At 39.2% G+C, this 12957-nt stretch overlaps 1 protein-coding gene across 1 annotated transcript in view; it reads right to left on the reverse strand.

Annotated features, from left to right (window-relative positions):
- Positions 1–12957, reverse strand: part of zcchc24 (zinc finger, CCHC domain containing 24) — a 134756-nt gene that overhangs the window by 6301 nt on the left and 115498 nt on the right. Inside the window, exon 3 of the mRNA XM_061911757.1 lies at positions 4116–4280. Within this exon, the coding sequence (XP_061767741.1) occupies positions 4116–4280 (165 nt within the window). The remainder of the gene's footprint in view (positions 1–4115; positions 4281–12957) is intronic.

Consider the following 12957-nt stretch of genomic DNA (forward strand, 5'->3'; position numbering starts at 1 on the left):
TTCAAAATAAAAATAAATGTGTACAGGTTTTTTTTTCATGTTAAAATAAACTATTGTTCACTCTGCTAATTTTTTTTGAACAAATTATTGATTTTCATTTTTCATTTTCATATTTTTTTTCAGATTTTCCACAGGGGATTTTTTTTTTTTTCAGATCTTTCTATTTCAGATTATACTTTTTTTTTTTTTTTTTCCCAGATTGAAACTTTTGGCTTTAATTTAACGCTGTAAATTTGATCAATTCTAAACTTTCTCCACCGTCTCAGAAATGATGATATATAGGGAAATATTAGCGGCTTGTTCAATCATTAAAATGGTTCATCTCCATTAATCACATTTTGTCCATAGTTAACTGATAATTAACTGTGATTAATTGCAAATGGATGTTTTTTTTGGACATGTTTTGGGGATTTAAGAAAAAGTTTGTTTATAAAACAATATATATATTTTTTTAAAACAACTCAGCACAAAATGGACACAAACACTCTTTTACACACACACACACACACACACATTTTCCACCTGGGGTTTCATTTTCCTCCTGATACATTGATCTCCAAATAAACGCCTAGTGCTCGCTGCAGTTAAGTAAAGAAACGATGGAAAAGCAAATATAGTTATTCAAGAATATGAAATAGAATCATTCATACCCTTTTCAATGTTTGCTCTTCTTTCCAGTCTAATATTGCACATCAGTTCAAATAGTGGAGGTATTTATCAGGGCTTCATACACTCATCCTAACTTCATTCACCATTTTGGATTTAGAAGAATGTGGAACTGTGTAAATATTAAAAGATTTGGGGACAAGTATTATACCCCCCCTCCCCCCCTCGCCCTTTTGTGCTAGTTGTTGTGAAAAGCGATATCTTGATGAACAAAATGTCATGCTTGAATTGTCCACGGAGTGTGGAGGCCCAGCAGCTCCAAGACACAATTACACAAGCTGCTGTTACATCACCACATGTTTATTGTTAGGCTTGACGACGGACAGGAAGTGCACTAATAAGTCGTTCCAGCTAAAATGAGATCATAAATACTAACATAGCACAGTCGTGCAGGTAAAGGCACACCGGCTGAAATCCGGCAGAGGAACATTGATCTAACCCTGCTTTCAGATGTCCTTAAAAATGTCAAAGTTGTCGCTTTCAATAGAAGAAGAAGCAGACATCTTAACTAGATTATGTATCATTAATATGTTTTTCTTTCTATTATTCACTTCATTTATTTATTTCTTATTAAACAATCAGTGTATACCAAGCTATTACAAAACCCAAAAATGGTAAATAAAAACAAAACACAATGATTTGCAAATCCTTTTCAACTTATATTCAATTAAATAGACTGCAAAGACAATATATTTAATGTTCAAACTAGGAAACTTTGTTATTTTTGGCAAATATTAGCTCATTTGGAATTTGATGACTGCAACATGTTTCAAAAAAGCTGGCACAAGTGGCAAAAAAGACTGAGGAAGTTGAGGAATGCTCATCAAACACTTATTTGGAACATCCCACAGGTGAACAGACTAATTGGGAACAGGTGGGTGCCATGATTGGGTATAAAAGCAGCTTCTGTGAAATGCTCAGTCATTCACAAACAAGGACGGGGTGAGGGTCTCCACTTTGTGAACAAAAGCGTGAGCAAATTGTTTAAGAACAACATTTTTCAACAAGCTTTTTGCATGGAATTCGGGGATTTCACCATCTACGGTCTGTAATATCATCAAAAAGTTCAGAGAATCTGGAGAAATCAATGCACGTTAGCGATGATGTTACAGACCTTCGATCCCTCAGGCCATAGTGCATCAAAAAGTGACATCAGTGTGTGAAGGATATCGCCACAATGGCTCAGGAAAACTTCAGAAAACCACTCTCAGTGACTACAGTTTGTCACTACATCTGTAAGTGCAAGTTAAAACTCTACTGGGCAAAGCCAAAGCCGTTTATCAACAACACCCAGAAAAGCCACCGGCTTCACTGATTTCACCGTCTACGGTTCTTAATATCATCAAAAGGTTCAGAGAATATGGAGAAATCACTGCACGTAACATTGACATTCAATCCCTCAGGCGGTACTGCATCAAAAAAGGACATCGGTGTGTAAAGGATATCACCACATGGGCTCAGGAACACTTCAGAAAACCCCTGTCAGTAACTACAATTTGTTGCTACATGTGTAAGTGCAAGTTAAAACTCTACTATGCAAAGCCAAAGCCGTATATCAACAACACCCAGAAACGCCGCTGGGTTCGCTGATTTCACCATCCACTGTCCGTAATATCATCAAAAGGATCCGAGAATATGGAGAAATCACTACACATAACATTGACATTCAATCCCTCAGGCGGTACTGCATCAAAAACCGACATCAGTGTGTAAAGGATATCACCACATGGGCTCAGGAACACTTCATAAAACCACTGTCAGTAACTAAAGTTGGTCGCTACATCTGTAAGTGCAAGTTAAAACTCTAATATGCAAAGCAAAACCCATTTATCAACAATATCCTGAAACGCCACCGGCTTGGCTGGGCCCGAGCTCATCTAAGATGGACTGATGCAAAGTGGAAAGGTGTTCTGTGGTCTGACGAGTCCACATTTCAAATTATATTTGGAAAATGTGGACGTGGTGTCCTCCAGAACAAAGAGGAAAATAACCATCCGGATTGTTATAGGCACAAAGTTGAAAAGTATGGGGGTGTATTAGTGCCCAAGGCATGGGTAACTTACACATCTGTGAAGGGACCATTAATGCTGAATGGTCCATACAGGTTTTGGAAGAACATATGTTGTCATCCAAGCAATGTTATCATGGACGCCCCTGCTTATTTCAGCAAGACAATGCCAAGCCATGTGTTACAACAGCGTGGCTTCGTAAAAAAAGAGTGCGGGTAGTTTCCTAGCTCGTTTGCAGTCCAGACATGTCTCTCATCAAAAATGTGTGGTGCATTATGAAGCGTAAAATACCACAACAGAGACCCCGGACTGTTGAAGGACTGAAGCTCTACATAAAACAAGAATGGGAAAGAATTCCACTTTCAAAGCTTCAACAATTAGTTTCCTCAGTTCCCAAACGTTTTTTGAGTGTTGTTAAAAGAAAAGGTGCTGTAACACAGTGGTGAACATGCCCTTTCCCAACTACTTTGGTGCGTGTTGCAGCCACGAAATTCTAAGTTAATTATTATTTGGTGGGGCGGCATAGCTCGGTTGGTAGAGTGGCCGTGCCAGCAACTTAAGAGTTGCAGGTTCGATTCCCGCTTGTGCCATCCTAGTTACTGCCGTTGTGTCCTTGGGCAAGACACTTTACCCACCTGCTCCCAGTGCCACCCACACTGGTTTAAATGTAACTTAGATATTGGGTTTCACTATGTAAAGCTCTTTGAGTCACTTGAGAAAAGCGCTATATAAATATAATTCACTAATAATTCACAAATAAAAAAAGTTTATGAGTTTGAACATCAAATATGTTGTCTTTGTAGCATATTCAACTGAATATGGGTTGAAAAGGATTTGCAAATAGTTGTATTCCGTTTATATTTACATCTAATACAATTTCCCAACTCATATGGAAACGGGGTTTGTATATTGATATATTATCCATCCATTCATCCATTTTCTACTGCTTATTCCCTTTTGGGGTCGCGGGGGGTGCAGGCGCCTATCTCAGCTACAATCGGGCTGAAGGCGGGGTATATTATCATATTTTTTATATAATACAGTTGCAGCATAAAATAGAGAGTAGACATAGCAGAAAATATACATTATAAACATTTTAAGTCTGATAAGTAAATTATTCTAACAGACATTTTTAAGCACTTTTGACCTTAATTTCTGTTTAAGGGTCCAGTTTTTGTAGTCCTGGCTTGGAAAAAATAAGGACTCACTCCCAAAATGCTTTGTATTGTCATGTAACTTGAGGGTTCTGGGTTCGATCCCATCCTAGTCACTGGCATTGTGTCCTTGGGAAAGACACTTTACCCACCTGCACTGGTTAAAAGGTAACATAGATATTGGCTTTCACTATCTAAAAGTGCTTTGAGTCACTAGAGAAAACTGCTATGTAAATATACTTCACTATTGTGGCATTTTTAGCCGTAAAAGTGGCGGTAGTTGTACCTGCTTGTGCGGGTAGACGTTGATGTGGCACTTGATACATTCTTGTCCCATGTTGGCCCAGGAGTTGCCGCTCATCCACTTCCTCTTGCACTTGGGACACTTGTACTCGCCGAAGCATCTCTTCTTGCCCTGGTAGGGGGTCAGGCCTTCCCCTTTAGGACGGGCCTGCACGCCACAGAAGAGAAGAATGGGACATGTCAGCGCTGATGTAACACACTTCATCCACCTTGTGACCAAATCATTCCTACGCTTCTCTTTAGTGACGCCATTAGGAACATGAAAAGAAACATCTGTCGCCGAAGCACAATGTAGTTGGGAGGAGCATGTTTGTTTACTTACTACCGTATTTCCTTGAATTGCCGCCGGGTATATAGCATGCACCTGACTAGAATTACTGCCGGGTCAAACTCGTTTCGCAAATTATTATTTTTGTTCGCGCATGTCTAGAATTTCCACCGGGTCAAACTCGTCACGTCACGAGTGACACTTCACCTGTCATCATTTTCAAAATGGAGGAGGCTGATATCAATCATTTGAAATACGAATACGTTTAGTTCTGTCAATATTTTGGGGAAAACATTTCCTGTCAAAAACAAGACGGATCCGTCTGAGCGTTTTTAGATGAGGTCATGGTCCATTGTAGCACAAATCCAAAGAGCAATACGTGCGCTTAGGATTTGACACTAGTCCCTTTTTAGGTGGGCTCTAGGGTTCTCCCGGTACCAAAATGTATTTTGATACTTTTCTAAATAAAGGGGATCACAAAAGCATTATCATTAACATTAAACATATATATTTCTTATTGCAAGTTTGTCCTTTAAGTGAAATAGTGAACATACTAGACAACTTGTCTTTTAGTAGTAAGTAAACAAACAGAGGCTCCTAATTAGTCTGCTGATGTATGAAGTAACATTGTGTCATTTATCATTATATTATTTTGTCATTATAAAGGACAAGCGGTAGAAAATTAATTATTAATCTTCTTGTTAATTTACTGTTCATATCTGCTTACATTCTCTTTTAACATCTTCTATCTACACTTCAGTTAAAAGGTATTAATCACTTATTATTCTGTTGTTTTGATACTTTACATTAGTTTTGGATGATACCATAAATTTGGGCATCAATTTAATACCAAGTTGTTACAGAATCATACATTGGTCATATTCAAAGTCCTCGTGTTCAGGGACGTATTTTCTGAGTTTATAAACATCATATACATTTTTTTAAAACCAAAAAAGTATGGATGTAATTATAGTACTATGGACTAGATACGCCCCTGTACTTGGTATCATTATAGTGGATGCTAGGTGTAGATTCACTCATGACGTTTGTTTATATTGTGACGCCGGTGAGGCATGTTTACATATTCCTCGTCCTCCAGGGATGATACCGAATATATAGTACCAAATGTCATCCATTAGTATTAGTTTTAGAATCCACACAGGTAGGAATGCTCTGGGCGGCTACCACGTACAAATATGCGAGAAAACACTCCCACAGACATCACACATAGTAAGTATGAATTGTTTTAGTTATATTGTAAACGTTACAAAGTAAGTATTCTTTGGTTTCTACACAAAATAATACTTTTGTGTAGAAACGCTATGGATAACTTAGAAGACAGAAGGGCAATTTTACTTCCGGTTCAAAGCTCTAAATCAGAAGAGCGCTGCAGCACATGCAGTGAGCAAACACGTCCAAAAGATGGCGCCATAGCACAAACAACAACAAAGCTACTCGGTGAATTTTCTTGTTTTATTTTGTTTTGTTTAAACCCATTTGCATGATGGCTGTCAGTAGAGATGCGCGGTTTGCGGTCTCATCCGCGGATAAACCGCGGGTCGGGCGGGTGACATGACGAAAAATTTGATTTTAAATAGATTCGGGCGGGTGGCGGTTGAACTATTCGGAAATATTTGATATGCATGGTTCAGGGATCTGCAACCTTTACCACTCAAAGAGTCATTTTGACCCGTTTTACAAAGTAAAGAAGACAACAGGAGCCGCAAACATTCTCGCACCAAACAAGAATGACAAACACATTTCGGGAGAACAACCTTAAAAGTAACACAACATAAACGCAACACAACAAATACCCAGAATCCTTTACATCCATGACTCGTCCTGACTATATTATACAACCCGCTAGCACCAAACCCCGCCCCCTTCCCCGTGCGTTGGTAAGGTGGGCGGGGTTGAGGGCGTGGGGGTGTATAATATATTCAGTGAGAGTCGTGGATACAAAGGATCCTGGGTATTGTGTTGCGTTTATGTTGTGTTACTGTGAGGATGTTCTTCCGAAATGTGTTTGTCATTCTTGTTTGGTGTGGCGCATATTAGTAAGAGTGTTAAAATTGTTTATATCACAACCATCAGTGTACTCTGTGTCACCCAGTATTGCCTTTCAATCTTGTACGTGTTTCTCCGGAAACTGCACACATCTTGTCACTGGACTGGCAAACAGTTTGTACATGTTGTTGAAGGAGTCAAAGGCAATGGCTTCATAGCACGCCCTTATTCTCGTTATCTGGATAAGCACCAGCAAACAGCAACCAGTCGTGAGAATGTTTGCGGCTCCCATTGTCTTCTATACTCTGTGAAACGGGTTAAACTAGATCTATGAGTGGTAAAGGCTGCCGACCCCTGATATATAAAAACGGGCTGCCGGTTGCGGTGTTGATAAAATGTTGCTTCGGGTGGATGACGACTTTAGTGATGCGGTTGCGGATGATATAATTGCATACGTCCCACTGGGTGTGAGTTTTCCTTGCCCTTATGTGGGCCTACCGAGGATGTGGTAGTGGTTTGTGTTGTGGTTTGTGCAGCCCTTTGAGACACTAGTGATTTAGGGCTATATAAGTAAACATTGATTGATTGATTGATTAATTGATTGATATCCGCGCATCTCTAGCCGTCAGTGAAGAAAAAGCCAAAAATTAGCCGCACCATTTTATAAGACGCACGGTTCAAAGGGTAGGAAAAAGTATAATAATACTGCTACTCCTTATTTTCAGCAAATGAGGTAAAAGACAAAAACAAACGGAGATACGATGTATTCCGTCAACTACTGCACGGAGTCCAAAGTCTATGAATGTATGGGAAACAGTCGGTTCTGAAAGACAACATGTATCCTGACTTGCACCAAAGTGCATTTAATTGTCCCTCTAAATGTTTAGGGAATCAGTCATTTTTGTGTCATCCCGCCAACAAACAAAACTAACTAATGAGTTAATAATTAGACAATTCCAGTCGACTTCTAAGCTCCCTGCTCGACTTGGCGTTGATATTGAGCGCGCACAGGAGGTGTCGGGTCGCGGCGGCGACGAGGTTGGGGGTTGCATTCCCGGGCTTCCCTTCATGTGTGAGAAATAGGAACTGTAATCAGCAGCATCTGGGGCCGTCTTAACAGACGTCAAGGCTTCGCATCAGCACCGGCCCTTTAAGCACACCAGCGCCTGTGCTTCAACCCAATGACCTCAGCCCCGCCCCCCTCCTGTACTGTCAAACTTTGGCATCTCAACTGCAGTCTGGAAAATGTGACTTTGCTAAAAAAAGAGGGGGACGAAAGTGACGACATTTTGTTTAGCTCTCCAGTTGGCTGCCATCGTTAAAACATATCAGTGTTGCAGTACAAGCAATACCTTCAGGAAATGACATAAATGTTGATGTGCTCATTTATTCAACTGAAGATAACTCTTAACGTCCGCCTTTTGTTCCCTTTATTTACAAACCCCGTTTCCATATGAGTTGGGAAATTGTGTTAGATGTAAATATAAACGGAATACAATGATTTGCAAATCATTTTCAACCCATATTCAGTTGAATGCACTACAAAGACAACATATTTGATGTTCAAACTCATAAACTTGATTGTTTTTTTGCAAATAATAATTAACTTAGAATTTCATGGCTGCAACACATGCCAAAGTAGTTGGGAAAGGGCATGTTCACCACTGTGTTACATCACCTTTTCTTTTAACAACACTCAATAAACGTTTGGGAACTGAGGAAACTAATTGTTGAAGTTTTGAAAGTGGAATTCTTTCCCATTCTTGTTTTATGTAGAGCTTCAGTCGTTCAACAGTCCGGGGTCTCCGCTGTCGTATTTTACGCTTCATAATGCGCCACACATTTTTGATGGGAGACAGGTCTGGACTGCAGGCGGGCCAGGAAAGTACCCGCACTCTTTTTTTTACGAAACCACGCTATTGTAACACATGCTGAATGTGGCTTGGCATTGTCTTGCTGAAATAAGCAGGGGCGTCCATGAAAAAGATGGCGCTTGGATGACAACATATGTTGTTCCAAAACCTGTATGTACCTTTCAGCATTAATGGTGCCTTCACAGATGTGTAAGTTACCCATGCCTTGGGCACTAATGCACCCCCATACCATCACAGATGCTGGCTTTTGAACTTTGTGTGGATAACAGTCTGGATGTTTCGCTTCCCCTTTGGTCCGGATGACACGATGTTTAATATTTCCAAAAACAATTTTAAATGTGGACTCGTCAGACAACAGAACACTTTTCCACTTTGCATCAGTCCATCTTAGATGATCTCGGGCCCAGAGAAGCCGGCGGCGTTTCTGGATGTTGTTGATAAATGACTTTCGCTTTGCATAGTAGAGCAGATGTAGCGACAAACTGTATCATGGCACCCACCTGTTCCCAATTAGCCTGCACACCTGTGGGATGTTCCAAATAAGTGTTTTATGAGCATTCCTCAACTCTATCAGTATTTATTGACACCTTTCCCAACTTCTTTGTTACGTGTTGCTGGCATCAAATTCTAAAGTTAATGATTAGTTGCAAAAAAAAAAAGAAAATGTTTATCAGTTTGAACATCAAATATGTTGTATTTGTAGCATATTCACCTGAATATGGGTTGAAAAGGATTTGCAAATCATTGTATTCTGTTTATATTTACATCAAACACAATTTCCCAACTCATATGGACATAGGTTTTTGTTTGTATGTATATATATATATATATATATATATATATATATATATATATATATATATATATATATATATATATATATATATATATATATATATATATATATATATATATATATATATATATGTATGTATGTATGTATGTAGGTGTGGGGAAAATCACAAGACTACTTCATCTCTACAGAACTGTTTCATGAGGGGTTCCCTCAATCATCAGGACATATATATATATATATATATATATAAATATATAAATGTCCTGATGACATATATATATATATATATATATATATATATATGTAATATATACATAGATATATATATAAATATGTATATACACATACATATTTATATGTATATATGTGTATGTATATATATATGTGTTTGTATATATATTTGTATGTGTATATATATACATATATGTGTATTTGCATGTGTATATATGTATGTATGTATATATGTACATATATATGTATGTATGTATATGTATACTTATATATTTTATATATATATATATACATATATATGTATGTATGTATATGTATTCTTATATATATATATATATATATATATATATAGGTGTGGGAAAAAATCACAAGACTACTTCATATCTACATATATATATGTATATATATGTATGTATATATATATATATATATGTATATATGTATATGCGTGATTATGTGTGTGTGTGTATATATATATATATATATATATATATATATCAATACATAACAGGACATCTTTATTACAGTATCATTGTTTTTTCTTGTACACGGAAAGGCCTCTTTCCCCTCATCTTATTTATCGTTAAGTATTACCCTAATTTTTTTATCCTTAAAATACAGTATATTTATCCTGTAAAAAAATCATATTTTTATTATAAAATACAAATTTATACCTGTAATATACTAATCGTCTCTTAATGTACATGTCATTCATTTGTCTACTTTATTAGTTTCTTTATTTCTGTAGCTATTTGTTCCTCACACAAGTATGACAACTTTATTTTTGTAGTATTTTTCATTGCTTCCTTCTAATTCTATTGAAGACAGAAACAGCCATGCTGTAAAAATATTATCTCATCGGTGAAACAAAATAACATTTAGTGTGAATCACATTGAACTAAATGACCTTGATCAACTCTTTCAACATAAGAGTTACAAGGTGACGGAAAAATCTTGAAATGTTCTCCGCTCCTGCTTCAATGCCCGCCGGAGTCGTTTCACAGCTGATTAACAACAACAATCAGCTCCTGACCGTGACTTTATGGAAGATAATGTGACACTGGAGCTGCCCTCCCTTTGTTTGTATGACAGCTGCATGCGTCCTCTCACGGTGGTCTGACACTTCTCTACCAGGCATGCTCGCTCTTCCACGTTTGACTGACCACCCAAACATCCTTCAAACATCTGCACTCTCGTGCCACCAAGGAAACTTCTTCAACTCTCTTTCCTCACATACTCCATAGCATTCCTGTCGTACCGTGGAGCTGTGGGTGACAAATCAAACCTCCTTCCAGTCGCAATTGCGGCCCAATGTTTTTGGTTGGGCTCCACTTCCCGGAAAATAAGCCCACCCCGCTGCCTTTGAAGTAACATTTACTAAACAGTCACACACACACACACACACACGCCAGCAGTGGTGAATTGCGTCATGGCACCGTGCAAGACCCCGGGGATGAGCCCGTGTTGACTTTTCACTGCGCAACTAAAGCCAGTCGGGCCAAATCGGACCATCAGAACGTTTGACTTTTAAAACGGCGTAGTGGAGATTGGTCATATCAATGTTTGGTTAGCGTCCAAAGAGAGTTTAGTCGAGCGTTCAGCAACACAAACACACAGTCACCGATGCAATCTCTACGCCAGGGGTCGGGAACCTTTTTGGCTGAGAGAGCCAAGAAGCCAAATATTTTAAAATTTATTTCTCTAAGAGCCATATAATATATTTTTTTTAACACTGAACACAACTAAACGCGTGCATTTTTAAGTAAGACCAACATTTCCAGAGTATAATAAGTCTCTTATTCTTTGTAATAACATTGTTATGCTGAAGCAAACTGTGGATGGGGCGTGGCCTGCGGGCCTGCAGCAAAGCGGGATGTTGCCAGGACCGGCCTCGAAATCAGCGACAGGTGCCCACCTGGGCCTTTTTATCTAATTACCTGTCGCTCTGTTATAAGCAGCAGCCAGGAGGAGAGACAATTGCTGGAAAGCAACTGAGAGACTAATTGAAAAAAACTAAACAATACGGTGGCAGAGGGGTTAGTGCGTCTGCCTCACAATACGAAGGTCCTGCAGTCCTGGGTTCAAATCCGGGCTCGGGATCTTTCTGTGTGGAGTTTGCATGTTCTCCCCGTGAATGCGTGGGTTCCCTCTGGGTACTCCGGCTTCCTGCCACTTCCAAAGACATACACCTGGGGATAGGTTGATTGGCAACACTAAATTGGCCCTAGTGTGTGAATGTGAGTGTGAATGTTGTCTGTCTATCTGTGTTGGCCCTGTGATGAGGTGGCGACTTGTCCAGGGTGTACCCCGCCCTCCGCCCGATTGTAGCTGAGATAGGCGCCAGCGCCCCCCGCGACCCCAAAGGGAATAAGCGGTAGAAAATGGATGGATGGAATATTTTACCCTAAAACAGGCTCTCATGTCGGTGTTTGGTGGTCTGAAGAACCCCCAGGAGGGCAAGCCCAACACTAACCAATCATAAATAAATTACGTCTTACCATTAACGCAACTTTTTGAATATAAAAATGCATGAGAATGTTTCATATTTTGAATGTTGTTTTTAACACTATGATTACAAGTGGAATTATTCATTACTTATCCTGTTAAGCAATGTCAGCTCAGATTTATCCGAGAGCCAGATGCAGTCATCAAAAGAGCCACATCTGGCTCTAGAGCCATAGGTTCCCTACCCCTGTTCTACACACAAGCACACACACTATCTCCTCCTGTTAAACACTTTCTTTTAAAGGCCTTTAGCCCGTGCCAATGTCGTAGTCAATAAGCTTAGTCTTTTGCTCTATCTTCTTGTTATGGGACATTTATCCTCCGCTGTTGCCATTTCTAATATAAAGTAGTGTAAAGTTCTTACTTATATCTGTCAGTAAACTCGCCATGGAAGCGCTAAAACATACAGGTATAGTGAGTTTACATTATTCACCCAAAAACTTAAGTTATTAGAGACATCCGGTCGGACGTTTTTTTAACGTGAGCCACGGATAAAGAGATGCTGCTACATTGTTAATTGAAGTAAAGTCTGAATGTCATTAAAACAGTTCGCTCCATCTTTTGACGTTTCTTCCACTCCCGTCCTTGCACGCTACACCGCTACAACAAAGATGACGGGGAGAAGAAGCTGCCGAAGGTGAGCCACGGAAATAAGACCGCCCACAAAACGGCGCATCCCGAAGCGACTGTCAGAAAGCGACTTGAAGATGATCTGTAAAACATTGTCTATGCAACATTTTGACCAAAGAACCACCATTACATGTTATGTAGACCAGTGTTTTTTAACTTTTTTTGAGCCAAGGCACATTTTTTGCGTTGAAAAAATGCGGAGGCACACCACCAGCAGAAATAATTAAAAAACGAACTCAGTTGATAGTAAAAAGTCGTCGTCGCAATTGTTGGATATGACTTTAAACCATAACCAAGCATGCAAGACTATAGCTCTTGTCTCAAAGTAGGTGTACTGTCACCACCTGTCACATCAAACCCTGACCTGAGATTTTGCTGTTGGACGTTTTTTCAACGTTGTGAGCCACGGATAAAGAGATGCTGCTACATTGTTAATTAAATTAAAGTCTGAATGTCATTAAAACAGTTCGCTCCATCTTTTGACGTTTCTTCCACTCCCGTCCTTGCACGCTAC

Source organism: Nerophis ophidion, linkage group LG09 (assembly GCF_033978795.1).
Source record: "Nerophis ophidion isolate RoL-2023_Sa linkage group LG09, RoL_Noph_v1.0, whole genome shotgun sequence".
Taxonomy (NCBI): Eukaryota; Metazoa; Chordata; class Actinopteri; order Syngnathiformes; family Syngnathidae; genus Nerophis; species Nerophis ophidion.